This window comes from Sus scrofa, chromosome 2, assembly GCF_000003025.6.
Source record: "Sus scrofa isolate TJ Tabasco breed Duroc chromosome 2, Sscrofa11.1, whole genome shotgun sequence".
Taxonomy (NCBI): domain Eukaryota; kingdom Metazoa; phylum Chordata; class Mammalia; order Artiodactyla; family Suidae; genus Sus; species Sus scrofa.
In genome coordinates this window covers 2029102-2057008 of record NC_010444.4, presented here as the reverse complement: position 1 = coordinate 2057008, position 27907 = coordinate 2029102, and the positions used below count along the sequence as shown (strand labels likewise).

At 65.6% G+C, this 27907-nt stretch overlaps 1 protein-coding gene across 17 annotated transcripts; it reads right to left on the bottom strand.

Moving 5' to 3' along the window:
- Positions 1253 to 24639, bottom strand: SLC22A18 (solute carrier family 22 member 18). 17 transcript variants are annotated; one of them, XR_002341404.1, is made up of 12 exons: positions 23194 to 23400; positions 22181 to 22403; positions 19625 to 19722; positions 18618 to 18778; positions 18053 to 18185; positions 9529 to 9647; positions 8301 to 8408; positions 7572 to 7672; positions 6021 to 6718; positions 4231 to 4332; positions 3943 to 4063; positions 1374 to 1489 (listed from the first exon to the last, which is right to left on the bottom strand). XR_002341404.1 is itself a non-coding variant. In XM_021082625.1 (11 exons), exons 2-11 carry the CDS (start codon positions 22322 to 22324, stop codon positions 1302 to 1304), a joined length of 1275 nt encoding a protein of 424 aa, XP_020938284.1. In that variant the 5' UTR covers positions 22325 to 22403; positions 23198 to 23330; the 3' UTR covers positions 1253 to 1301. The 17 variants fall into 17 exon arrangements, 8 of the variants coding, with proteins under 8 accessions (XP_020938284.1, XP_020938283.1, XP_020938286.1 ...); XM_021082625.1 differs by lacking the exon at positions 6021 to 6718 and having other exon boundaries at positions 1253 to 1489; positions 23198 to 23330; XM_021082624.1 differs by lacking the exon at positions 6021 to 6718 and having other exon boundaries at positions 1253 to 1489; positions 23176 to 23325.

Below are 27907 nucleotides of genomic sequence, written 5' to 3'. Positions count from 1 at the left end.
CCAGAAGGTCTTGTAGGTGATGAAGAAGCCCAGGAGGGAGGCAGGGAAAGGCTGCTGGCCCCGGCCTGGCGAGGGGCTCCGTTTCGCCCTTATGACTGGAGGGGGTGCCAGGTGAGGGAGGCAGGGGTGCGGGCAGGGAAGGACCAACATTGGGCCCTGATGTCGGTCCCTTAGCCTTGCTGGGGGGTGGGGGGCGCCAGCACAGGCCTCGCACTGGGCCCCAGGCGTGAGATGGGGCGGGGCGGGGGGCTGTCCGTCTGCAGGAGCCCCGCTGCCAGGTCTAGAGAAGAAGCCATTCCCGCCGTGACTTTCCTCTGGGACACTGGGGAGCCCCACTGCACACAGGGAGGGGGCTCCTCCAGAGAGTACGGAAGACCCAAAGACCGGCTCCAGGGCTTGCGCTGATCCCAGGGTGCACCCCGTCCTGCCCCCCTCCCTGCCAGAGCCTCTGGGTGAAGGGCCAAGGTCAGAGGGTGGGTGAGACCCCCGTTCCTGGAGGCGGGGTCTGGCCTGAGCGCTCGGGCTGGGTGAGTGGGGGGGCTTGGCGCTGAGGCCCCTCCAGCCGGGACTGTGGAATTCTGAGGGCGAGGATTCTGAATTTTGATGGCTTCTTCTGAAGGCAGCCTGTGCGTGTCGGGGCGGGGGGGTGCGCCAGGGTTTCAGGGGCGTCTGTAGGCACATGACAAGGTTGTCCTCTCTAAACTGGGCACTGGTCACAGCTGGCTGGCCTCCCCGAGCCTGGTACCCCTCCTCCACAGAACCCCGGCCGGGAGGGGGAGGGGGAAGGCAACCTGCTCCCCAGTTCCCGGGCCTGCACGCCTGGTTCTACCCGCTGGGCACCCCCAGTGTGAAGTGAGGGTTCTTGGCCTGGATCTTGGATCTTTTAAAACAACCCTGTCCCGTTTCTGTTCACGAGTGGCAGCACCTTCAAAAATAAAAGACGGTGTGTGGGCAGCGGGCTCAGCCTGTGGCTGGGGGGCCGTGTTGGGGCAGAGGGTAGGAAGGGGTGAGCAGAGAGCTCCTTGTCTCTGGGGGTAGAGGCAGAGCTGTCTGGGTGGCGGCCAGGGGCCCTCGCGGGTCATGGCAATGGGCTCCAAGAGTGGGGCCCACCTCACACCGGGAGGACCTTGGGGGACTGTGCTCCCTAGAGCCCTGGGGCCCAGCCGCTGATGCCCTCCTTCAGAAAAGCCCTCCGGCACCCAAGGCTCCACCCGTCACCCCCAACCGGTGGGAGCCTGCAGAGGCCAGGCTGGAAGTGGTTCTGATGGAGTTTATTGCCAGTCGGTGCCTGGGGGCTGCGGTCATGGGGCTTTGTCTGTCTTCCGGGGTATGGGCTGCCTCCAGAGGACCAGGAGGAGAAGGAAGTTGACCGCAAACTGCACGTGGCCAAAGGCAGGGACTCCAAAGCTGCGGTACAGGAGGCCGCCCAGGGTGGGCCCTAGCGTTCGCATCAGCGGCTGCACGGAGGCACAGAGGCCCAACATGGTCCCTACGGTGGGGGGAGAGTCATGTCAGGCCTAGGCCACCCAAGTCCTGGACACGGCCGCCCAGGACCTCCCTGTCTCCCCCGACCCCCTCTCCACCCCCGCCCCCGCTCCCGCCACCCAGGCCTGCTCCCTGCAGACCCCCCGGCCATGCGGGGGGCGGGGGCCTGGGTGTTCCTCCATGTGGAACCGAGCCTCTGCCCTGCTCTGGAAAATTCCCCTGCACAGGAGGAGCCTGGGAACAGGGCCTCGGGTTGTGGGCCAGGCCCCTCCCCACAGCCCAGCCAGGGAGACGGCATCTGGGGAGGTGGGCCTGTGGGGGAGAGGTCCTGCCCAGGCACCGTGGTGGGGGCTGGGCTGCGGAGCAAGGCGGGCCACCACATGCCCCGTGTCACCCCCAGAGCCCCGACTGCCCTGAAATGGACAGGAGGGAACACCCATGGGGCTGGGGAGGGGCTTCTGGGCGCTCAAGGGCCCTCACCTGCGTCTCAGCACCCACTTCCCAGGCTCACAGCGCTGCATGCACCCCGTAACCCATCGCCCCCATCTCCATGGCCCTCTCACCAGCTGTCAACACGGGCATCTGCTCAGAGGGTCCCAGGCTCCCCGGCTTCAGAGCCCTCCCTTCGGGGAGCTGGAAAGCCCTGCTTGGGGGTCAGCTGGGCGGGGCCTGGCGAGGCCCCGCCCAGGCTCAGAACCAGAGCGGGGAGGCGGGGGATTTAGGAGCAGCCCCGCCCATCCGCCCACGCCCACTGCAGACACCAGGGAGCAATTACCACCCCCTCTGTGGTCTTGGTTCCCAGGCTGGTGCTGGGAACCAGCTCCTTCTCCTCCTAAGCTGGGGGGTGGTGCCTCTTTGTGGCCCAGATCTGCCCCGCCCTCCTTCCTCCCGGCCCGCCCTCACCTCACCCGCCTCTTCCCCCTGCTCTCTCCTCCTGGCCTCTCCAAAGTACCAGGCCACTCCCTCCAGGAAGCCCTCCAGGACCAGCTTGGCCTCCCAGGGCCACGGAGCCACAGGTCTGGAAGGTCTTGAGGTTCCCAAGGCAGCCCTGAGAACACCCTTGCAGTCAGCCTTCTCTCTCTTTTTTTTTTCGGTCTTTTAAGGGCCACGTCCTCGGCATACCGACATTCCCCGGCTAGGGGTCAAATCGGAGCTACAGCCTCCAGCCTACACCACAGCCACAGCAACACCAGATCCGAGCCACGTCTCGGACCTACGGCACAGCTCATGGTAATGCTTAACTCACTGAGCGAGACCAGGGATCGAACCTGCAATGGACACATGGACTAGTCGGGTTTGTTAGTGCTGAGGCTGAGGGATCGCCAGCCTCCTTGTTTTCATCTGGGTCTCTAGACCTCAGTGTGTGGCCACCCCCCCGCCCCAAGGCAGGCAGGTGAGTGGACAGAGTGGACAGAGTGGACAGAGGGTCAGGCTGAAGACTCTGCTGCTGCGGGGGCCTTTGACCTCAACCAGACCATAGGAGGCCCTGCCGTCAACTTATACCAAGCCCGGGGCGTCGTGGGTGCAGAAGCCTGGGCACCACTGGGCCCAGGGACCCCCTAGTCTGTGCGGAAGACTCCTTGGTCTCAAGAAAGAAGGCTGGAGAATTCCCAGCTCAGCGGTAATAAACCCAACTAAGATCCATGAGGATGCGGATTTGATCCCTGGCCTCGCAGTGGGTTAATGATCCAGGACTGCCGTGAGCCGTGGTGTAGGTCGCAGATGCAGTTCAGATTCAGTGCGGCTGTGGCTGTGGTGGAGGCTGACAGCTGCAGCTCCGATTCAACCCCCTAGCCTGGGACCCTCCATATGCAGTGCGTGTGGCCCTAAAAAGACAAAAAAATGAAAGAAAGAGAGAAAGGAAGGAAGGAAGGAAAGCGAGAGGGAGGGAGGGAAAAGAAGGCCGGGTGCAGAGTGGCTGCTGGGGGCCCACGTCTGAGGGTGCCTGAGTGTCCCCACGTGGCCTGGGGATGTCCCAGTAGCTGTGTGTTCCCTGGTTCACCCAGGACGCACCTGCACACCTCCGTGCGTGTGCCGCGTGTGGGGAGGGACAGAGCCGGCTCCTTGTGCCGACAAGGCCGCCTCGGATGCTCCGAGCCCCGGGGCCCAACTTCCCAGCTGGCCTTCGTGGCAGCGCTCAGAGCTTCGTGCCTCACCTCTGTCACCAGGCCAGGCCTGGGACACCATCTTCCTGCCTCCTCTCTGCTGACACCCTGCCCAAGCTTCAGAGCCAAGCCAGACGCCACCTCCCGGAAGCCCTCCTCCCCTCCCCAGGCCTGGCTGGGCAGAGGTCTCCCGGGGTCCTCTCTCTGCCCGCTGCCCCCACCTGCCCACTCAGGGTCCAGTCTCCCCACCTACTCAACACCCTGGGGCCGGGCAGGTGCTCTGCCCGGAATGGCTCGGCAAGCTTCCCAAAGAGGGGGCCGGCTGGCCCTGGGCTCGAGCTGCCTCACTCACCGGTGTCTGAGGCCGACACGGCCTTGGTCAGCAGGCTGTCGGTGACCACGTTGAGGGTACACAGGCTGAAGACCAGGCCGGGCATCAGGAGGCAGAAGTGGAAGACATGGGTCATCAGTGCCTGGTGGGGGGTGGGGGGACAGGGCCCCGGTGACCGGGGGCCTCGAGGGACCAGGGCGGATGGCCCATCCCTGAGGTCCCACTCAAGGGGCCCTGGGTGAGGATGGGGGCCGGGGAGGGGGCCTGGGACCCCTCTCTGTGGGGGTCGCCGGAGGGGGGCGCTCTCACCATGGCCAATCCCACCAGGCTGAAGACCAGCACGCTGGCCCGGAGCAGGGCTCCCTCGGAGAAGTGGCTGCTCAGCCGCCCGATGACCAGGCCCTGGATGACCTGGGGACGGGGGAGAGGGGCTCTGGGCTGTGGCGGCTGCGGTGCCTCCCCCACCATCTGTAGCCCCCGGGGCCCTGCCGCTGTGCCCCGCAGTGACCAGGCACAGGGCGGAAGGGTGGGCCTGCAGTACCCACAACGGCCCCGAGGTCCCTGGGGAGATGGGGCAGGCAGCCTGGGCACCTCACACACACGCAGACACACACACTCGTGGATGCACACATAGGCACCCCCCCACAAGAGCACACGCACAGACACATACACATACAGACACCCCCCGCCCCAAGCCAGCTGCTCAGAGGTCCTAGTTCCACATTCAAAACTAAGCTCATCTCTGCAGTTGCCGGCGCGATAAACAGATTTTCATCACAGGGCCGGGTCCCCGGCAGCAGGGTCCCCGGCAGCAGGCAGGAGCCCTGTGTCCTCCCCCACCCAGGAGGCTGCCACCCCAGGGACGGAAGTGACCTGAGGCCCAGGGCTGGTGTCCCTGCCCGAGGTCCCAGAGCTGGCGGGGGTGCGGAGCTGGGGTGGAGCTGGGGTGCTGGGGCCCCCGACGAGGGGGCAGCCAGGCTCCCCGAGGAGCCCCCACCCTCGCTCCTCTCCTGGCGGTGCCCTCCTGGCCCTCCCCAGGGTCAGCCGCCAGGAGCCAGAGTCAGGCTGGGGCTCGCCTTCCTGCCCTCGGCTCCTCTCGGTGATGGTGGGAGGAGGGGCTGGGAGCAGGGACACCCGGGACACAGGGGATGTGACTCAGAGGGCAAGGCCAGCCCTCAGGCTGTTCCCAGGCCAGGGTGAGGCTCGCTATCTGGTCCCCTGGCCTCCTCCGCAGGCAGGAAGTGCCCGGGGCTCAGTGGGTTGGAGCAGCGCCCACGGGGGCCAGGGGTCAGTGCCCAGTGCCTGGCTGGGCTGTGACCTGGGGTGGGCCCAGCCCGGGGAGCCCGATGGATCACTGTTCTCCCGGCCGGCCTGGCATCATGAAACTCTTTCAAACCGGAACCCGAGACGCCCTCTCTGAGGCAAAAACTCCGACTCTCGCCTTTGCTTTATCTCGGCTGTTTGTTTAAAGGGAAGGTCTCCCCTTGGCAAGTTTCTCTTCCTGAGCGAGAAGCACCAGCCCAGGAGGAGGCTGAAACCTCCCGTGGCTTTTCAGACAGACCCTGGGACCAGGACCCGGCTTACAAACAGCCTCAACTCCTGTGCGTCTGGGTTATTCCTTGAAACCACAGAGACAAACTCACCAGACGTCGCACTCTCTCCCAAGCCTCCCCCCGGAGACCGTGTCGGGTCACCGGCCCCACTCCCCACCGCCCTGGCCCTGGCCCAGCCGCCACCACCTGCCTCTGAGGTCACACTGGCCCCAAGCAGCCAGTTCCAAGCCCACCTCAGCTATGACGCAGCCAGGTGGGGGCCGTGGGGGCTGGTAGGGCCACATCCGTTTATGAGTGGATGTGAGTAAACCCGGGTCCTTCCTGGCCCTGCAGACCACCCCCCACACGTCTTCAGAGCCCCTTCCTTTCCCCTCAGGCCGGCCCAGCCACCCCAGGGCCTTTGCACCTGCGGCCCTTCCCTGCCCTGTGGTTCTCCCACTCCAGGCCTCTCCATCTGCAGCAGCATCTCGGCCCCGCCAAGGGCCCTGATCCTCCTTCCTGAGTCCTTGTCCCCCCTGACGGGTCAGCTGCTGGGTGGGGGCTCACCTCTGTCTCCCCCCGGAAGACGGGAGCGCCCCATCACGGCGGCCGCACCCTGCTGGGGCGCAGATGAAGGCCGAGGGGAGCTCTCACCGCAGGAGGGAGCGAGGGCTGCAGGCCCACCACCGGGAGGGTCCCCTCGTGTTAGGGCCACCTGGGCTGCCATCCGCTGAGACCCCAACCCAACAACCCCCTCAAGGGAGCTGGGGAGGGGGACGTTGGGTCCTCCTTGGGATCAGGCTGCACCCAGCACCTCGGCGGGGGGGGGCAGGGAACGGTTTGCGATGGAAGCAGCAGGTGGAGCCCAGCTGTGGGGGAGGCAGGAGTCACCCCGCAGACCGGCCACCCTGGCGGGGGTGGGGAGCACCCGACGAGGCCGGCTCAGGGCTCTCCCCGTGACACAGAACCCAGCCGCCAACCTGCCCCTCCCCAGGGGGGTCCAGACACAGCTCAGGGCCTCGGCTGCCCCCTTCTTCCCTCACGGAACTTGGGGCCCGGGGTCCAGCACCCCACCCCGCTCTATGGATTCCTGCCCTCCCCAGGCTCCTCCGCCGGCCCAGCCCGTGCTGCGGTCCCCAGGCCTTGCCCGCCGTGGCTCTCTCCTGCATCCCGCCACATCTGTCACCATCGTGCCAGCTGCTGGAGCCCAAGCCCGTCCAGGGCAGGCCCACCCAGGTCTGTCCCCGAGCGTCTGGAGGAGTCTCCTGCGTGCAGAGGGCCCAGGACAAGCTTGGGCTGGTGGCCTGGACCCGTCAGCTGGGAGTAGCCATTTAGAACAGGGCTCTGCTGGCCTCCGACTTCAGCGTCTTATCGCTGTTGTTGCTGTTTTCTGTTTATCTCTTTTCTTCCCCACCAGGGTGGCCCTTCCCGGTCCTCAGAGCGAGGGCCCCCCGTGGGGTGGGGGCTGACCCCTCCCCGCAGTGGCTATTTTAGTACCAGGGCCTGGACGGGTCCTGGGCCGAGAGGCACAGGGAGCAGATGGCCTGGAGGAGCCGGGAATGCCACCCGCTTCCGGAGAAGCCCGGAGCCCTCTCGGCCGCTCCAGCAGATCCCAGAATAGCTCCTCCTGCGCTCCGGCTGTCAGGCAGACGTCCCGGGTGGCGGCGGCACGTCGCCACCTGTCCCCGCCACGGTCACACGCCCAGTGGCACAGAGCCTGGCCATTCTCCCCGTAACATGCCCCCCACCCGGGGTCTGCTCCCCTCTCCGTCCCGCCCACGGCCGGAGCCCAGATGTACACGGGGCGGACCGGGGGCCTCCGACTGCTTCTGGATGGAGGCCGGGGGTCCCAGCCTCCTCCCACCCCGGACAGGGCCTCCAGCAGACGGGGGTGGCGGGGGGGGACCTGGGCGCAGACCCAGGCATGGGAGCCACGAGCAGGGAGAGGAGTCTGGCCTGAGCTAAGGTGTTCCTGGGGTGGGGGGTGCGTCCGGCACGCGTGCTCCTGGGGAACCGAGTCCGGCAGGTGCCCGGCCTGGGCCCCTGACACAGGCCCGCCACGTGGGGGAGGCTGGGAGGGCGGGGGCCCCCGCCCCCATGCGCCCAGCACCCACTCACCATCTGGAGGACCCCGAAGAAGGACATGAGGTAGCTGGCCTGGGCGGCCTCCAGTTGGAAGAAGTCCATGGATATAATAGAGAACATGACAGTGAAGAGCCCTGGGCGAGGCGGGGGTCAGGGGTCAGGGGTCAGCGCTGAGGGTGGGGGTCAAGCCTGCACAGTTGTGCCGGTCCGACACCCCCCCCACCACCTCTCTCCAACTCAGGGCGCCAGGGGCCCGGCCACAGGGACCTGCTCAGGGAGGGCCAGAGGCCTCCCCAGGTCCTCCGCGGCAGGGCTGCTGTGGGCTGTGAGCAGGAAGGTTCTGGAAGTGGCCTGGTGGACAGGACAGGGTGGCCAGAGCCCCAGGCCATGCAGAGGGGGCGGCTGGAAATGGAGCCCTGGGGCTGACGCTGTGGGACGTTTGGCTCAGAACCAAAGGCAGTGACCTCGTGCAGCCACCAGGCCTCGAAGCGCTGGGGTGGGGGCAAGATGACGCGGTCCTGCAGGTCCCCAGGGGGCTGGGGGCGTGGGGAGACACTGGCCTCTCTGTCCTGCCCCCTCTGGCCTGTGCAACCTCATCTGCACGAACCCGTGGGCCGTCCCCATCTCTGGGGCAGACCTGACCGGACGCAGCACAGGGGAGGCTTGGAGCACGGGACACAGGGCAGAGGGCAAGGTCCCCACGGCCGGGAACTCCCAGCTGCCCCAGGCCCTGGACGCCTGGCTGGGCAGCCTGGGACTCACCTGAGGGGAAGCCGGAAATGACCTTGACGAGAAACACCGGCAGGACGCCGGGCTGCAGCAGCAGGCGGCTGATGGCCTTCAGGTCAAACACGCTGGCCTTGGTCCTGCCTGGGGCCGGGCAGGGCCATCAGACCACCGGACAGCCCAGGCCCCAGGGCGATGAGCGGGCCATGGGGGCCAGGCTGCAGGCTCTGCCGCCTGGTGTCCACCCGCCTCCAGTGGGAGCTCTGCGCCTCTCCTCCCAGCGGCCCCTCCATGGACACCGGCCAGCCCGTCACTCCCGGGACTGACCGTGGGGACCTCCAAAACCCAGGAGGCCACCTGGCCCGGAAACTGCGCTCCAAGCCAGGGAGGCCCCGGCTCCCCCAACACACACGAGCAGGGCAGCTGCCGCCTGCTCAGCCCTGGCCCCCGGCAAGGGCATGACAAGGTCGCGAGGCAGCCTGTCCCCTCCCCCAGGTTCCCCTTACCTGGGCCCTTTCCCTCTGTCCTTCCCATGCCCCCAGCCCAGCTCCTCCTTCTTGACTCCTTCGGGGCTGCTCCATCACAGCCGTGGCTCAGGGCCTCCTGTCCCAGGACGGCTCCAGGGGGGCCTCTCCATCAGAGGAGATGCGCTCCATGCCTGGGCCAAGAGGCACCAAGTGGCTGGGCGGGACACCCTGGAGGGGCCTCCCCGTACCCTGCGGAGCCTTGCCTCTCCTCGCGCGGCCTGGGAGGCATACTGAGCCCACGTGCCCTACCCTGGCTGTGCTCTGCCATCGTCTGATCCCTGGGCACAGCTCTGGGCCTCAGGATCCTGGCTAACCACCCCCAGCTCAGGTCCCTCTGGGTCCGCCCCAGGCGTGGCTCCGATGCTGCCTGACGCTGGGAGCTGCCCAGCCCCCAGGAGGGGCCCCGGGAAGGAAAGAGGGCTTGAGTGGCCCCTGAGTCCCCGCTCTGCCCCTCAGGCCCGTCGCCTGGAGCACCCCCCACCCCAGCAGATGGGAAGCCACCACGGCTGCCGGGACACACGGGCACATGTGTCTTGGCGAACCCTCCCTGAAGGGAGGGCCGACATGGGGGAGCCCTAGCCCGGGGTCCTGCGAGGGGGGGGCTCACACTTGACACTGGCCAAGCAGCCCATGGGGTGTAACTGGCGAGGAGCGTCTGGTGGGGTATGCGTGGCGGGAGGTGCCTGGCGGGGCGTCTTTTGTGTGTGTCTGGTGGGGTGTACGTCGGGGGGCTTTACCTGGTGGGACAGGCTGGGCGTGGTCGCTGGCGCCTTTGGTGTTGGTGGGGATGCAGGTGAAGCTGAGGACGGCTCCCAGGAGGCTGACCACAAGAGCCACAATGACCGGACACTGAATCCTGGGGGTGGGGGGACAGTCGTGGTCACACAGGGCTCAGGCCCAGGACACAGATGTCATCTGCAGCGTCTCCCCGACCGGCCCCTTCGGTCAAGCTTGGGCTTCGACAGCTGAGAACGGCTCCAACCCCACTCGTGTCCCCGCAGGCTCTGGTCTTTAGGGGGGACATAGAGGCTCAGGGCACGTTCCTTAGGTGACAGATGAAGAGGGAAGAGGAAGCTCTTGCCCTCCCCCCACACTCAGGCTGCGGATCCGGCACAGAGGCCCGGTGGCCTCTGAGGGTGCGCGGTGGCCGGAGCCAGGATGCTGGGCTCCCGCAGCGCTGGGGCAGAGGCCTAGGGAGGGCAGCCCTCCTCCAGGGGGGCGCTTGGCTCCCAGGCTGCTGAGGGGTGAGGAAGGCCCCCAAAGGATAGGGCTGGTGTGCGGCAGGCCCCGACTGCCCTTGTCCTGGGCAGGGGCGCTGGGGGCCGTGTTCCCTGGAACCAAAACCAGCAGGAGGCTGCTACCCAGACGCCAAGGCGCCAAGGTCCTGCCCTCTTTGTAGAGCGTGAAACTGAGTCTCGGGGGAAGGGGGCCCTGTCCCCAGAGCCCCAAGCCCTCCTCCTCCAGTGGGGGCCCTGGGGGGACCTCCGGGTGTGGAGGCTGAGAAAGTGGCTATTGCCCTCAGCGACTCAGGAGGGGTGGGGTGCTGGCTCAGGGCGAGCACCGTGCCAGGTGGCCCTGGAGCCGGGGGGACCAGGAGGCGCTGGAGAGACGGGGCAGGTGGGCAGGGGGCCTGGTTTGGCCCTCGGACCCCTACCCACATGGAAGACTGCGGCCCCATCTGTGTCCTGGGAAGCGTCATGCCTCTGTCCCCTTGAGGGGAGGACGGGCTGCACTTAGGGGCCTCGGGAGCCCCTCTTCTCCCCCCATTTCCTGGAGGGGGCGGGGCATGGCTGGGCCCTGGGGCTGGGTGATTGTCCCTGAAAGACCCAGGACGCAGCCCTCAGGATGGCTTCCCGTCTGCCCGCAGCACCAAGGGCCCTGGCTCCTGCTGGCCCGTGGCTTTCCCCTCTGCGGGAGCGTCCCCCTCTATGAGTCACCATGTGGAAACTCGGCCTTTGACTTGGCCTCCGGCTCCAGGCAGCCTGTGTCACCTGGGAACAAGGGCACCGGGGCTGGAGGAACATAAGGAGTGAAACAGGAAATGCTAACTGAGCCACGCTGCTTTTTTTTTTTTTTGTCTTTTTAGGGCCACACCTTGGCATCTGGAAGTTCCCAGGCTAGAGGTCTAATCAGAGCTGCAGCTGCCAGCCCACACCACAGCCGCAGCAACGGAGGATCTGAGCCACATCTGTGACCTACACCACAACTCATGGCAATGCCAGATCCCTAACCCACTGAGCAAGGCTAGGGCTCAAACCCGTGTCCTCATGGATACTCATCGGATTCATTACCCCCGAACCATAATGAGAACTCCCCGAGCCTGGCTGCTTCAGCCTCCAGGCCTGCACACAGCTGAATACCCTGCCCCTCAGCAGCAGAGAGAACTCCTACACATCCTGCAAGGGCCCTCTCTGTGCGGCCCTGCCCCTCCTCCCCAGCGGGCACCCCGTCCTCTGAGAAGGGCTCGATCTCCTCTGGGGCCAGCATCCGCCCCTGAGAGCAAGTGGGCCGGGGGGGGACTGTGTATAAAGACCCCCGTGGGCATCAGATCGTGGACCAAATGTGTGAGGCGATTACAAGGACGGCAAAAATCTTGCCCAGACCCGGTCGGTGTCCAGGAGGACGGCCTCTGCACCTTCACACCAGGCGGCCACTAGCTGCCCGTGACCCTCCCCAGAGTTCAAAGACAAGACCTCCCCGGGCGCCCCCTCCACCGCAGGTGCAACCCCCACACCTCCTGCAGGAACCCCACACAGGCCAGGGCTCTGACCCCAGCACCACGGAGGCTGGGCCTCAACTGCCTCTCGTGTGTCGGGCTGGGGCCTGCCTGGGCTCACACAGGCGGTCAGCGCTGCCGCTTGTCTGCTCTGCATGTGCCGCTGACCCTTCCTCCCCCGCTGGCCCACCTCTGCCTCCCCCAGCTGATGCCCACTGTCCGGGATGCCAGGCACTGAGGCTTCCTAGCTGCTGGGACCTCCAAACAAATGGGGTGTCCAGTGGCTTCCAGGCAGAAAGGGTCAGCGGGCACTGGACTCTAGGGCGAGGCATCTGCTCAGATCCCAGGGGAGGGACGAGGCTGGGTGGGGGCCCCACAGCCCCCTTTCCTGGTCGACAGGGACTCCCCAGCCCCGATGGCCACCTCCAGAGAGAAGGCCCTTTTTCTTCAGGACTCTGGCCTCAGAGGCCCCCACGTCACTGCTTGGGGGCCGTCCGGGCAGGGACAAAGCCAGCTTTCTTTGCCAGATGCCCCGGAAATGCGTGAAAGCAGAGGCGGCCACTTAGATGGCTATTTTGGGAGGCTGGTGACAAGCAAGGGCTGGGTGGCAGGGAGCCAGGCCCCTTCTCCTGAGACCTCTCCTGTTCCCTGCGTGGCGGCCGACGAACACAGAGGACACAGGGACCCTGGAGGGCGTCGAGGCCCACAGATGCCCCAGGGGAGGCTGGCGTATCCCCCCGGCCCCCCAGAGCTCTCTCTGACCCCTGGACAAGATGCCAGAAAGGAGAGCGACGGATGGACGGGAGGCAAACGCGGCTCCGGGCCTCCTGAGGGGGGCGGGGGGCGGGGGAACTTTCTTGGGCGGGGGGACACCCTCCTGCTTCATGCCCTCACCCGGCGCTGCTCTGTCTGTCATCCGAGACACAGCCCAGGGGCCTCTGGGCAACGCACCCCAGAGTCTTCTCCGGCCCTGAGCCCTCCGGGAGGCTGGTCAGGATTTTGGACTGTTTTAACAAACTGAGTGCTGACCATGAGGCAGGCGGGGTCCGTGTGTCTTTGTCCACTCACTCCTTTTATTCGGGTTGAATGGCTGGAGTGGAGACTGGATGGACAGGCCCGTGGACACCTTGGAAGGGCCCTGGGCCGGACTCAGGACACCCAAGTCCTCTGTCCCCTCTCCATGGCTGCCTTGCTGGGTGACCTTCTTTCCTCAAATGCAAATGGGGGCTGGACTCATGGGGGCTACCCTCCGGGACCCCCTGTGCCACCCCAAGGCTGTCCTGGACCCAGCCCACCCTGTGTCCTGCTGAGGGCGGCCCCTGGAACCAGCCACGCTTGTCACGGCGGCCACTGGCGCTGGTCAAACGGCAGCGGCCGCACACACTGCCTTTTGCCTTTCATCCTTATCTCGACGGCCCGGAACTTGCCGAGGCGACATTATCAGATGGGCCTGGCCATCGGCCCGCCCAGCGTGGACTCTGTGCTTTTGTCCTCTCTACAGGTCGTTTCGGCCGGCTCAGAGGTGACAGCTCCCCTGCCTGCTCTGGGGCTCTGAGAGGTGGTGGCACTTAGCCAAGATCCCCCGGCCTGGCCGCAGGTGGGGCTCAGGGCCTCCGGGGCTGCATACCCCTGTCCTGTCCAACCTGGGGGGGACAGGCTGGGGTCAGCTGGGACCCAGCTTTATGGGAAGCCTGGCTGTGAGAGGCTCCCGAGAGCCACCAGGTGTCCAGCCTGAGCTTGCGGGGAGAAGGCCTCCTGCCCCCCACCCCCCACAGTCCATGGCTGGGAGGTGGGCGCTGTAGCTAGAACAGGCTCTGAATATGGACGTCTCGTGGGGTCTCTCCCGATTCAGCCCCGTCTGGCTTCCAGGTCCCAGAAAAAGGCCCCAAATCTGTGTCCGGCCTAACCCTCTGGAGCCCTCTGTGTCCCCTAGGGTCTGTCCTTTGGGCAAGCCCCAGGCTCCTTCATGCCCCAGGGCCTTTGCACGGGCTTTCTCTCTGCCTGGAACACTGTCCGGCTGCCAGGTCTACGCTGAGGTCCAGCCCTGCTGCTCCCCCCCATGTATGCCGTGTCGGTAGGCCTCCCGGTGCCGGAACCACCCAGGGCTCCCTGCGGGGCTGGCCAGTCCTGCCCACTCCCGGCACAGGGGTCGCACAAGCCCTCTGGCTGAGCCATCTTGAGTCCAAAGTAGGGCGGGCGGCCTGGCTGACTGGTGAGTCACTCCTGTCCCCCAGACGTGCAGGGCAGCCCACATGTCTACTCATTAACTCCAGGGACGCTCGTGTCACGGCGGAAACTTTCCATGGGCAGGATGAGGGCTTCCTATCTCCCAGCCCGGACCGAGGGCTGATATACCGCCCTGGGGAGGCCGGCTTTTCTCGGCCTCCAGAAAAGGAGTAGGGTCATACCAGCTGAGTCACCGAGGGCCCGCTGGGCGCAGTTCAGGGCTGGGGCAGAGCGAGACCTCACGCCAGCCAGCTGGTGACACTGGCGAAGCCTTGCCTGACCTCTAGGGTCTACGGTTGGATGCTCCCTAACCCAGGCCTAAATGAGCGGCCACACTGGTGGCCACCTCCAGGGGGACAGAGCCCTTGGGAGCTTGACTGGGGTCTCTGTGATGCCTGGGATTTGCCGTGTGGGGCCACCCTTTAGGGCTGAGGGGTAGGGGTCCCTCAAAGACCCCTCCCCCAAGTCCAGCAATCAGGCCTGGGCTCTGCCTGATCCTTCCATCAGCGGGGTTTGACAGCTGGCCCCCCTTTCTCACATCCCGCACCCCCCCACCCCGGACAGCCCCCAGCCTGGGACCCAGCTCCCGTGGGCTTAGCAGGCTGGTGCTGCCCACCCCAGGGGCACGGGGCCACTTGGGGGAGGGGACGGTCGAGGCCTCCGCAGGATGCCAGGTGCCGGGCTCAAGGTCATGAATCACAGAGGTGCCCCCTCACCGGCTAAGTGACTCAGGGCCCAGACCCGGGCCCCTCCACAGGAAGCAGGCCTCCCAGCCCCAGGCTCCAGGCTGGGCCCAAACCAGTTATACCAGTGCCCAGCCCATGGCAGTGGCTGCCAAGGCCACTCCTTCCCTCCACCTGCTCCCTGGCGGGGGTGGGGGGGCAGGGGTGGGGCATGGCTGGGGCCTTTCGGGGACGGGCACGGGGAGGGGCGAGGGCATGGGGGAGTCTCCAGGGAGACCTTGCCTCGTGCCTTGGAGGAAGGGAAGGGGGTATGGAGTGTGTTTCTTACGTCTCACTGGCCGTGGCTGTGGGCTGTGCTGGGAGGTGGAACAGGCTGCTGGCCAGCAGGGGGGCTGGACAAGTGACACAGGGCACCTGCTGGTGCCACGGGGCTCCTCCTTCCCTGGGCCTTGACAGGGTCTGGGGGCTCTGGGCGGGGGGGCTCTTTCCCTCCTGGGGCCTCCTTTCCTCCACCCTTCGGAGGAAGCTATAAAGGGCCTTAGATCTTGGCATGCGTGGAAAGCTCTGGAAGGGTGGCGGTGGAGGCCTCCAGGAGCTGCTGGGAGGGGGTCTTCTGGGTTGGCTGCTGGGCTGAAGGAAAGGGCAGGCCCTGACAGGAGGGAAGATGGGGGGCTGGCCGTGGGGGCCTGTGTGTAGGTGTGCGCGGCTGTATGATGTGTGTGTGTGTGGACCTGGGACGGTGAGGAAAGTGGCCCCAGGGCCCATGATGGCAGAAGATGGGCCGGGAGGTGAACCCCCGTGCGGGTGCGGAGAGTCCGGGGGGGAGGGCCGCACGGGGTGGGGGTGGGGCTGCTCCAGGCCCTGCCTCTCCCTCCCCTGCACCCCCTTCGGCTCCTGGTCCCCTCCTTGCTCAGGGCCCCTGACCCCCTCCCCACTCGTGGCCCCCGACCCCCTCCCCACTCATGGCCCCTGACCCCTCCCCTCTCTCCCCAGCACACAGAGCACCCGCGTCCATCCAAATCGCTTCCACCCGCACCACGCAAAGGGGGAGGCAGCCCTGCTCCTGGCAGAATCTGCGGTCACGGGCGGCGGGTCCCATCCTGGGCCGGCTCACCAGGATGTCCTCTTCCCTTCCGGTCCTTCAGTGACTTTTTCTTTCTTTCGAGCTGCACCCGCGGCATATGGAAGTTCCCAGGCTAGGGGTCGAATCGGAGCTGTAGCCACCAGCCTACACCACAGCCACAGCAACACCAGATCCGAGCCACGTCTGTGACCTACACCACAGCTAACGGCAACGCCGGATCCCTAACCCACCGAGCGAGGCCAAGGATCGGACCTGAGTCCTCACGGATACCAGTCGGGTTCGTTACCCCTGAGCCACGACGGGAACTCCCACGTGCCTCCTCTTGACCCTGGCTTCTAACACCAAGTGCTGGGCACCGGCCTCAATCTGAACCCATTCCCAGGGCTCAGAAACCACCCACTCTCCTCCAACACAGACCCCCCCACCCGGCCACTCACTCCGAGCTCCTTCATGCGTCGTCTCTCAGGCACCGGACTGGACCAACGGAGACTCCACTCCCGCAGGTTCCCCGGGCAGCTCGGATCCCAGCGAGGCCCATGGCTGCCCCAAGGCCAGCCCCAGAGCCCGGGCCCGGCCTCGTCCATCCGAGCCATGAGCAAAACCAAGCCAGAACCTGGCCCCTGCCCTCTCCCCGCCACGGCCAGCCAGCGGCCCCTCCCGCCTGGGCTGGCTCCGTAGCCACCTCACGGGTCTCCCTGCGGAGGCCCTAGCCCCACATCCTCGACACAGCAGCCCGGTCACCCTGTCCCTGCTCACCCTCCCCGGGCTCCATGGCCGCCCCGAGCCCCCCACCCCCATGCCCCCGCTCCGTCCCCTCCCTGCTCCTCCCCTCCCGCCACACGGGCCTTCTCAGGTCCCCCACCTCGGGGCCTGTGCCGTTGCTATGTCTCTGCCTCCAGACACCTTGCGGTGACATTAAAGGACGCCATGCCTGGCTCTGTCACCCGAGGCCTGGCCTGACTTCAGCACCGTGTCCCAGAGCCTGGACCCCCAGGGCACGCACATAGCAGGTGTTCAAACAACACAGAAGAGGAAACGTGAGAACGAAGCAGTCCTGCCCCGTGCTTACCCTGGCGCTTAGCAGAGCCGGCCGCCCCCCACCTGGCTCTGAGGAAGATGCTGGGGACGGCGGGAGGCAGAGGCCATGAACAGACCGCCCTCCCTCCGGAGAGAGGCTTTCACAAGGCCCCTGTGCCCTCCAGTCCCCGATCCCTGGGGCTCAGCCATCCCCCTGCTGCCAAGTCCGGGGTTCATGGAGGGCCTGGGGAGCCTGGGGAAACTCAAGTCCCCAGAGGCCCAGGGGCTGGCCTAGGGTCATTCAAGATGGCAAGACCAGGTGTCAGGAGAGACACCAGGAAGGTCCCTCTCCTGACTGAAGTCCCAGGGCCACTCTCCAGGCCTAGGCAGGGTGGGCAGGTTACCAGTCGGCACAGGGCCTCAGATCCCCTACCCATGGCCGGGCCGGGCCCCGTCCCCCCGACCCCCGGCAAAACCAAGGGCTTGGCCTGCAAGAAGGGCAGATTCAAGGCCCGTGCCTATGAAGGAAGCCAGGCCCGGGGTGGGGGTGGGGGGGCAGCAGAGCATCTGGTCTCTCCAGGCAGGGCCTCTCCGGGCCCAGGTGTCCTGGGCCCAAGGTTAAGCATGCCTGGGCGCCTGCAGGGTCAGTCCCTAGAATGGGGTCTGCCCTCTGACCGCGTGTGAAAGCCGCTGCCTGAGGCTTGCAGGACGCCTGGCAGGAGCTGAGTCCAGCATGAGGGTTTTGGGGCTGGGAAGACCCCAGACCTCTGGGTGTGCGAAACCGCGGGAGGAAGGGCAACAGGGAGCTTTAGTTCACACTCCCCTCCCACCCCCACCCCACAAGCCACACTCACTCTTTCCAGAGGCAAGGGGTCCCACTGCCCCCAGCGTCCCCACCCCAGGGAGGTGCCGGCACCACCACCCCGCCCCCAAGGCCTGCCATCTGCTTCCTTTTAGATTCCATAGCCCAGGAGTTCCCATTGTGGCTCAGTGGGGCTAAGAATCCCAGTAGGACCCATGAGCACGTGGGTTCCATCCCTGGCCTGGCTCAGTGGGTTAAGGATCCCGTGTTGCTATGGCTGTGGTGTAGGCCGGCAGCTGCAGCTCCAATTGGACCCCTAGCCTGGGAACTTCCATGTGCCTTGGGTGCGGCCCTAAAGAGACAAAAAAAAAAAAAGGAAAGAAATATTCAGTAGCCCAGCACCCAAGCACCCAAAGGCGCACAGACCCAATGGGGCTGCCCGTGCAAGGCCCCGGCGCCCCCTGCCAGCCGCACCGCCCCTGCCGCTGGTGCCCCGCTGGCCCTGTTACCACTCCTCCGCCAGGCCCTCGGACCCCGCTCACCACACAGGCCACACCCAGTGGTCACCCCCACCCGGTGGATTCGGGCAGGTCACCCTCCCAGGATCCAATCGCTCTGCCTGCACGTGGGAGACTCAGGCCCGGAGAGGTGGCAGGTCTTTGGCCGCCCTGAGCAGTACCCACACCCTTTGGCACCCCCCACCCCCCGCTGGGTCGCTACCACGGACACTCACCCGCACGAGCTGCTTAGGGTCCCGCCGAGAAGAGAGCCGAAGATGACACCGACCCCGAAGCACAGGCCGAGCCGGCTGAGGGCCGTGGGCCGCTCCTCAGGCGCAGACAGGTCCGCAAGGACCATTTGGGCAGCTAGAGAGGGAGATGGGGGCTGAGCAGCGCCCCGACCCCCGCGTGGCCAGTGCCTTTCTGACCCTCGCGTGGCTTGCAGGCCCGGGGTTCACATCGCCCCCTCTGCACCCCACACCAGACCCCACAGGCCAGACCCCACACCCTTCTACCCTTCCGACCCGCCCCGTCCCCCCGCCACCCCCCGTCACCTGCTGCACCCTGACTTGCTCCCAGGCCACGCACGTGCTGCCCACCCCCTCCACCCCGCCCCACCCCGCCCCACCCCCACATCACCCCGACACTAGACCAGCACCCTGGGAGAGGCCTCTGCCCCCCGGCCCTGGATCAGGCCACGCCGACCAAGACCCCCGCTCCGGTCCTGCCCTCCGCCCCCCAAGCTCCCACCCCCACCCGCAGCCCTGCCAAGGCCAGGAGGCGCCCTACCGACCCTACCTGGCAGCGTGTGCATGAGTGCCCCTGGCAGGCGCGAGGCAAAGAGTAAGGTCACGCCGGGCAGGGCCGGGCTGCAGGCAGCCGCCAGGAGCAGGTAGAGCCCAGAGGATGCCAGGAAGGAGAGTGTGAAGGCTGCCCGCGCCCCGCGCTGGTCTGCGAACCTGTGTGTGGCCCACACCTGTGACCCTCCCTGGTGTACAAGGAGGGTTCCCCCTGCTGCCCCGCACCCACCCTGGAGACTGCCGCTCTTCCGGGCCTCAGGGCTCCCCCGCTGCCGAGAGGCCGCGTGGAGGGTGGAGGGCTTGGGTCCCGCCCCGCTACTGGCCCCCCTCCTCTCAGGGCTATTTCTCCATCCTTCCAACGGGCGGTTTTCCGTGACCTTGGGGCGTCTGACCTGGGCGATCGTTCCCACTCCCAGGAGAATGACTCGTGGGTGCGAATGGACCAAGGGCGTGTGTGTGTTTTTTATGGAAAGCGTTTCCCAGGCTCAAGCCCAGGAAACCCTCCCAGAGTCCCTGCTCTGGCCGATTTTAGCGAGTCTGGAGTCCCTTCTTTTCCGTGGAGTTTCTCTAAAGATCTGACTCCTGCCACGTGGCCTGTCCACAGCAGGGTTGGTGGGAGAGTGTCTGCCGCCACGTCCCTGAGCCCAGCGCCCCAGCGGCACTAAGACCTGTGGGGGTCCCAGCCCCCAGAATTATCTTTTCCAGAAGAGCTCCTGGTGAAACCCCCAGCTCTGTGGCACTGGCACGTCTAGCCATGAATGACTCACCGATTAAGTTCTCTCTCTGGCCACAAACCAGAACTAACGGAAGTTACGGGTGGGGATGCCCTGGGAGCAGGGGCTTGACCCAGCCTTAAAGGGACGAAAGCGCATGTGTGCCTCGGTGTCTGTCTAGGAGGGCCCAGCGTGAGGTCTGGAAGCCTGGTCTAAGCCAGGCCATGATCTCCAAAGGGAGAACCTTGGTTTTCGAGGGCCAGGGCCCCCAAACTTCCCTGCCCCATGGTACCTGCCAAACACGGGCCCGCCCAGCAGCTGAAGCACGCCAAACAGAGTCTGCTGGTAGCCAAAGGCGACAGAATCCAGACCCAGCCTCCGGGACAGGTACTGAAACATAGGAGGGGCCATGGGAAGCACCGGGCAGGGCGCCAGCACCCGCAGTCTGGGGTCCCTGGGGGGCAGGGGGCAGGAGGGTGGCCCCGAGCAGGATGGGAGGGACCTGCGGGTCTGGCTTTGACTGCTCCGCTGTGCCCCTGGGGAGACCCAGGGCCCCGGGGCCCGGCTGCTTCTCCTGTGGGAGGGGGGCAGACAGGGCCTTTGGGTCCAGGCTCCAGGGACTCGGTGCTCAGTGAAGACAGCTGCTGGCCTCCTCCCCTCTGTGGGGCTCACCTCAAACGGGTGAGGAGCGGAACAAACCCCATCGTGCCCTGGCTCTGAGCTCGGTGTCAAAAGCCGCCAGGACCCAGCACGGCCAGAAACGGCTCCCCGTCTCCGTCCGAGACCAGCTGCTCTGCTCCACGGCTGACGCTTCCACTCTCCCAGGGCTTCGGGTCCAAATCCTCAGGGTCATCCCTCCCCCCTTGCCCCGCCCCCGTTTCTTGCCCACTGGCATCGAATCCGTCAGCGACTCCAGGTCAGATTCCAGCTGTTTCTCGCCTCCCGCTTGGCCTCCACCCTCGCGGGGTCCGTGAGGCCCCTCCTGGCCTCAGCATCTCCTTCTCCAGTACTGGTCCCACGACGGCCCCAGGGCCTTTGCACTGGTTCGCTCACTCCTGTGTCTCCTCTATTTTTTTACTTTTTTATTTTTGCCTCTTGTCCTTGGAGGGCCGCACCCGCGGCATATGGCGGATCCCAGGCTAGGGGTCCAATTGGAGCTGCAGCTGCTGGCCTACACCACAGCCACAGCCACACCAGATCCGAGCCACATCTGTGACCTACACCGCAGCTCACGGCAGCCTCGGATCCTTCACCCACGGAGTGAGGCCAGGGATTGAAGCCACATCCTCATGGAAGCTAGTCGGGTTTGCTAACTGCTGAGCCATGTCAGGAACTCCATCCTGTGTCTCCTTGAAAACTTTGCTCAAGGTCACTGCTGACCCCAAACGTGCCACACTCCTCGGCGGCACCCAGTGCCCCTCCCGCGGCACAGTCTAACCACACATTGGCTCCTGTCCATGGGTGTCACCAACCCTCAGGATTGCCAGCTGTGGGGGCGCACGTGGTCTAGTCTGCATGACTCTGAGTTCTGAGAACAGGTGTTCATAGTACCTTCGAGCATTTGTCGCACAAACACACGCCCCTCCCAGGAGAGCCAGTGGGAGGGAGGGAGCACCAGCAGCTGTTCTGTGCCTGGGTGTCAACTGTTCCCTCGTCACCCCAGCACCAGCCCTTTGAGGGAGGGATAGCTGTCACCCCTTTTATGATGAGGATAGCAGGGCACCTGTCCAGGCCACCTGGCTGCTAAGGAGGGTGGTGGGGCTCAGACCGAGGCACTCGGTGCAAGGGGCCTGGGTTTGGCCAGGGACCCCTGCCATGCCCGCGATGGGGACAAAGGTGACACCCCTCCCCCCAGATCCCCAGGCCCAGGCTGCTGCTGAGAATCTCCTGGGGAACTTTCACTTTATTATTTCTTTTTAGGGCCGCACCCGCAGCATATGGTGGTCCCCAGGCCAGGGGTATGAATTGGACCTGCAGCTGCTGGCCTGCACCACAGCCACAGCCACGCAGGATCTGAGCCGCATCTGCGACCTCCACCACAGCTTGCAGCAATGCTGGATCCTAACCCCTTGATTGAGGGCAGGGATTGAACCCGCATCCTCATGGACCCTATGCTGGGTTCTTAACCTACTGAGCCACAAGGGGAACTCCCCCCTGGGGGACTTTTAAAAGTGGCCAGTGGCTGGTGCTTCGGCCCCACCCAGACCAGGCAGAAAAGGACCTCCGGGGCTCTGGGTGCCGTTGTGGGCCAGCTGCAGGGGCTGGTTGAAGGCAAGATCACGTGTGCGCAAGGGCGGGGGTGGGGGTGGGCATCAGGAAGCCACAGTGGCCACTCGAACCAACCGGCTGCTCGGGCTGGGCCGGGAATGAGACGGATCAGTCCCGCCCTCCCACCCCGGCTGGGGGAATGGAAATGGCCTAAAACCAGGAAATACCACGTGGGGCATGGACATGCGGAGGGGAGGGGGCGTGGCGTCAGGTACCCGGCAGGTGTGGGAGGGAGGGCCCACTGCCAGGACACCTGAGAAGAGGCCTGGGTATGACAAGGAAGTGAGCTGGGCAGCGACTCCGGAATTGATAGGGCAAAGACCCCCAGGTGGGGTGGGTGGAATGGAGCCAGGACAGCCAGGGCAGGGAGCGGTCCCGATGGCCGGCCGCTGGCAGTGCGGCCAGAGCCCAGGACATGCCAGCGAGGGGGTCCAGAGGCCGAGGGCCTGGGTCTGCTAACTTGCTCAGCTCCTGTGTGGCAAGGGGCGCCGGCCATCCCAGCCCCCGCCAGCACGCAGATGGAAGGTGAGTTAGGTTGAGGGCCCGCTGGTGGCCGGGCGCCCTGAGAGGGACTACTCACAGGCAGGACGGAGAAATGCATGAAGAGGCAGGTGAGCTCCAGGGCCGAGAGGACGTAGGTGAGCAGGATGATCTGGGGCTGGCTCAGAGCACGCGTCCCTCTGGGGGACTGGCCCTGGCCCCTGGGGGCCCCGGCTTCCCGCATCCTGGGCAGATGTTGCTGGGAGACACTGTAGGATCTGAACTGGAAGCTGGAGGAGCAGGCAGGGGGCAAAAGTCCTGCTCTGCAAGGCGAAGGTGCTGAGTCATGGAGCAGGCAGCGCTGAGAGGGCCTGTGGGCCAGGGCAGGGCCGCTGGACTCGCAGTGGGCTCTCCAGCCACTCGCCTATGACCCTGGGCCAGCCTTGCTCTTGGACAGCATGGCAAGTGCCCTTCCACCCCCTGCACGACAGAAGACTCTGTGGAACGAGTCAAGGACCTTCCCCACCAGCGCAGGCCAGGTGCAGTGCCCTGTTTGTAGAGGGAGCCAGGCCCAGAGCAGTCGCTGACTGCAGCGCAAGTAGGTGACACCTGTGGGTGTGGGGCTGCTTTGGGTCTCTGTGCTGGGAGGGTGGGGGGTTTAGTCCCCCCACAACACACTGTGGAGCTGCTTCCAGTGTAAGGCCTCTTTGCCTAGCTCCTCCAGCCAGAACCAGAGGGGCTTCTGGAGCAGTCTGGGGGTCGGACTTGGGGAGAGCTCAGCCTCCCAGGCCCCCAGGTAGGGCAGCTGGGCTTCACCCCCTGCAGCAGGGCCCTATCTGCTCCCCACACGCCCCTGTCTGCTCCCCAGCCAGATTCTGTGGATCCATGGGCGCGTCCGCAAAGTTTTTCTAAATTAACACCTGGCTGTTCAGTTGGACCCAAGGGCAGCCTTCAGAACCCGGGCTCAGGGGCGGGCCTGGGGTGACGTCGAGGAGCGGACCTCGGGCTGTGCCCAGCCGCCCTTCCATCCCGGGGTGAGGGGACCTCGGGGAAGCCGGCAGAGGCGGAGAGGAGCAGGTCAGGGGCCGCCCTCACCGGAGCGAGCTCTGGTACCTGCCTTCGCAGGGGTCAGCTTGGCACCGTCCGGGAGAGGCCCTCCTGAGGTGAGCTCCGGTCTGGCCCTTCCAGGGCTGGGCTCGGGGACCCGCCCTTTCAGGGTGGCCTGGGATACCCAGCCTCCGGGGTGGGCTCCAGTCCGCCCCCGGGGCTGACCAGGGACGGCCCACCGGGAGGCCCCGCCCACGCGCGGCCTCCGCACTCTCATTGGCCGAGCCCGATACGCCCCCAGCGGGCCCCGCCCCCCCACCGGCGCCCTCCCAACCCCACGCAGGTATTCATGGCTTCAGGCTGTCCCTTGGCCGCGCCCCCCTTACAGCCACCCAGAGCCCAAGCCAGGGTCCCCGGGGGCACACAGACGCCCCCTTGGGTCCAGGCAGGGTGTCCCAGATAAGCAGCCAGATGCCCTCTCAGGACCGCGCAGCACCCGGTGTCCGGCCCTGCAGCCTAGAACCAGGCCAATGTCAAAACTAAGGTCCCCTCTGCTGGGCATTAACTACAGCTCAGCAGAGCAGAAGACTGCCGGGACGAGGAGCCTGAGACAGGTGGGGCGGACAGGCGCAGCGTGGTGCCCCGGGCGGGCAGGCCAAAGTCCTCCAATGAAGCGCAGAGCCAGGGATCCCGGGAGCGCTGTGGGGCCTTGCAGGGAGGGGTAAGGGGGCCTAAGTCAGCGGGGGTGTGGCTCACATCCCACTCCCCCAAGAGCGGGCCATGTGGAGGAACTGCCGTCTGGGGGTGGGGGTGAGGCGGGCAGGAGAGGGCCGGCTACTCACCACTCTCTTCCTCCTGCCACACAAGGGGCGTGGGTGGGTGGAACTGGTTGGAGCAGAGGCAATTGGATCCGCCTAAGTATTTGTCAAGATGGGCTCCGGACGCAGGGAGCTTCCTGGTCCCCAGGGAGTGCTGGAGAGCTGCTCCCTTAGCCGCACCACCAACACTCCGCCCTGCCCCAGCGCCTGCTCCCAACCCAGGGCTTCACAGCCTCCCGGCCTCCCAGAGAAACTTGCTGCGAGTGTTCCACTGGGTGAGGCTGGTCTGCGTGGGGCTGGGAGGAGGGCTTCTCAGTGGAGGTGACCCCTCCGCAGAGTCTTAAGGAGGAGCTGGCAGGATCCCAGGGGCTGGAGGCCCCCACCACGCATCTGCTGCTGGGTGTTGGGCTGTGAAACGGGCAGCCTCCTCGAAACGACCGACATTTACTGAGCACCTTCTGTGTGCCGGGCTCTGTGCCGAGTGCTTTGGGTACTCAGTCCACAGAGTCGTGTGCCTGCGTGTGTCTGCGTGTGCCTGCATGTGCGGAATGTGTAAGGGAATGATACCCTGACTGTGAGCATGCAGGTTTGCTGTGTGTACCTGGAGCCGCGGCAGGGTGCTAAGCTCGCCTTCTGTTCTATTTTTTATTTTATTTTATTTTTTGTCTTTTTGTCTTTTCTAGGGCTGAACCCGTGTATACGGAGGTTCCCAGGGTAGGGGTCTAATTGGAGCTGCAGCCACCGGCCTACGCCAGGCGCCACAGCAACTCGAGATCCGAGCCGCGTCTGCAACCTACACCACAGCTCACGGCAACACAGAATCCTTCACCAACTGAGCAAGGCCAGGGATGGAACCCGCAACCTCATGGTTCCTAGTCGGATTCATTAACCACTGCGCCACAACGGGAACTCCCTCGCCTTCTGTTCTAGAAGGAACCTCAGGCTTATGTGCTGCTCAGGGACCAAAGGGGGGGGGCCAGGGCAGTGAGGCTTCTACAGACCTGACTTGGACAGGAGGTGGCAGCGGAGGGTGAGAGTCTGCATATCGGGGGAAGGAGGAGCTGAGGGGGTGTCCTGATGGTGTTTGTCAGCTGAGAAGGAGCGGGGGCGTGTGGGGGTCTCCAGGGGGAAATTGCTGGGGCTCAGTGCTCCAGGGGCTGGAGACGTGGGTCAGCACACAGGTGCGGGGGCCGGCAGCCTGGGGCTGTGGTCCAAGCTGGAGCCACAACTCAGAGATAGTGTGCAAGGCTCCGACCCCGGACGAGAGGAGACCCAGTGGGTTGATGAGGGTCCCTGGGACAGCGCTTATTACTCTTACTCTTCCCCGAGGGCCCACCTCAATGTCACATTTTCAGGGACCCCAACAAGATTTTAGCCAGGGCAGGGCCAGGGCGTGGGGGGAGGGGGAAGCGTGGGAGGTGGGTCTCCCACGAAGCTGTCCTTCCTGGGGCCCAAGTGAGGCGCAGTTTCAGGCCTTGGACAGCAGGGGGCGCCCACAGTCCCCTCCACAGCTGCGTCTGTGCCTGTCACAGCATCCCCTGCCTCAGGCTCCAACATAGCTGCCCTTGAAGTTACAGCCTTAGGAGGGGCAGTTTGTGAGCTGCACCTTGGAGGCAGTCCGGTTAGGGGTCTGGGGTCTGGGGTGCGGGTTCGAAGTCCCTCTGCAGACACCACCCGGGGGGCTGAGCCCCGCCCTGTGCCGGGCCAGTGCTGGGAGGCAGGGTCCCCCACAGTGGGCTGTGGGCCGCTCACTCCAGGGGCTCGTGCTGGCCAGTGGCCACGACAGCGAGGCACAGCCTGGGTGGGGAAGCATGGCCAAGGAGTTTGCTGGAAGTGGCGTCCAGGAGAGAGGCCTGCAAACTTGAGCGTCCGGGCGCTGTCTGGTGACGGCTGGCGTACACTGTGGGGTGGCCCTGACTTTCTCCTGTGAGCAGAGATAAGGACCAAGGCCCCGGGTGGCCTGGGACATGGGGCTTTCCATGCAATAGTGGGGACCAGCTGGTCACCCTCCCTTTTGGGACCCTGGAGTCCAGACACTCACACTGGGCTTTGACCTAGAGGAAGGCAGGGGAGACGCTGGGGCGGGGGCCATCCTGGGCAGCAGAGTGGCGGCAGGGGACATGGCAGGGTCGCGGGGCCCCGTCTGTCTCGTGCCCTGGAGGAACAGCTCCCCCCAAGTTCCCTACTCAGGCAGGAACAACAGTTTCAAAGGAGGGGCGTCTGGGCAGGAAGGCCAGAGGGGGAGTGGCTTGTAGGGGGGTGGGGGGGCTGTGGCCTGGCCAGGGCCTGGTGGGGGTGGGGAGAGGGCAGCGGGGCAGCCTGGAATCAGGAAGAGAGGAGGCTTCCCACCTCATGGGACAGCAGGGCTCGTGGCAGCGGCCACGTGCCTGTTCACCAGGTCGGGAGCTGGAAGCCGACACGGTCCATGACCAGCAAGGGCTCCCGGCCCTCGGCCCCGCCATGGGGCACATGCCAGCAGGACTTGGAGGGGCCCTGCCTTTCCCCCGAGCACCGCGTCCTGGTCTCTCACCCCCTGTAGAAGGGACTGCCCAGTGTTCTGAGCGTGCATCCCACATCCAGCGTCTTCTGGAAAATTCCTGCAGCGGGACCTCGGTAGAGACTCCAGGAAGAAGCAGGAAGGACTTCCAGGTCACTGGGGGAGAAGTCAAGCCCAGGCAGCCCTTCTTACCCTATAGACCCCCCCCGCTGGCACTGTTGTCTCCCTCTGCCTGGATGGGATGCCTTCAGTTTCCCTGGGGGCAGCCGGGCTGACCTCTCAAGAGGCGGAGAGCGGCAGCATCCCTTACCTGCTCTCAGCCCCCCGGGGCCCTGGTAGGTAAACTTCTAGCCCCCCCCCCACCGCCGCGCCAGGGCCTCTGGTCCGCTGCTCAGCCCTGGGGCTGCCACGCCTCGCATGTATTTCGCAAACGGGAAGTATGAGAAATAGCCCCAGCTTCTAGCCCTGCCCCTTGCATCAGTGGGACTCGGTCACAGCCCTGCGAAGCTGTCCTGGACCCGCCTCACGGGGCAGTTGGTCCCTCTGCCTGCCTATATCCTGGCAGCGCCCTCCTGTATTTCTGCCCTTGCCCGTGGCCTGTGGCCCCCTGATGCCTCCATGATTCACCCGGCCTTGACAAGCGTCTCATCTTCTAAAACCTCAGTGTCCCCATCTGTGAAATGGGGACACCACTCGTTCCTCCCTCCCCCAGAGCCAGTGGAGTCACGGTGAACTGTACCCCACCAGCCCCCCTGGACAGGTGCACACACCGTCCAAGGTTGGCGTATAAATCCTGCTTCATCCTACCTGACAGTTTGTTAGGGAACCCCGTGAGATCTGGGGGGAGCAATGCCTTTGTTGGGGTCTGGGTCTCTCTGCCAGCCCACGCCCCTGGGCTCCGAGCGGATGTCCAGTCTGCAGAGGCAGCTGTTGGGGTCATCTTTGCTCAGCTGTGCCCTGCCCACCGCCCAGGTCTGGAGGGAGAGACCGATGATGCGGAGGGTGATCAGAGGGGGCTCTGGTGCCAGGCACACACAGACATGCCTTCCGGATGAGAAAGCAGAGACACAGAGAGGTTAAGCAGTTTCCCAAGGGTCACACAGCCAGGAAGGGGCAGTCATGCTGCATGGCCCCAAAGCCAGCAGATTTGCCCCTGGACAATGGCCCCCACCTGCCCCATCCCTCTCGCTTTGTGAAGGCTGCCGGCATGGAGTGGCCAGAGCTGGAAAAGCCAGATGCCACCAGTGGGACTCTGGGCCCACTGGCATACTGGGGGCTGCGGTGGGCTGTGGCCATACCCTGCTGTTCCCCAGCAAGGGTCTGCCGCCTCTCACCCCCTGCACTCCAGCCCCACGAGGCCCTCCCTCTGCTCCCTCCCTGCCCCTATCCCGGGCCCCAGAGCCTGCTGACCTGGACTCTCCCAGGCCCCCAGCCCCGGGCCTGCACCCCCTTATTAATGCCTGCC

Coding starts and splice junctions, on each gene's coding strand:
- SLC22A18 (XM_021082623.1), bottom strand. CDS start 22,324: ATGCGGGAAGCCGGGGCCCCCAGGGGCCAGGGCCAGTCCCCCAGAGGG. Junction 9,648..18,052: donor ACCCTAAGCAGCTCGTGCGG/GTGAGTGTCCGT, acceptor CCCCACCCCCAG/GATTCAGTGTCCGGTCATTG. Junction 4,333..7,571: donor TCTTCGGGGTCCTCCAGATG/GTGAGTGGGTGC, acceptor CCCCGTCCCCAG/GTCATCCAGGGCCTGGTCAT.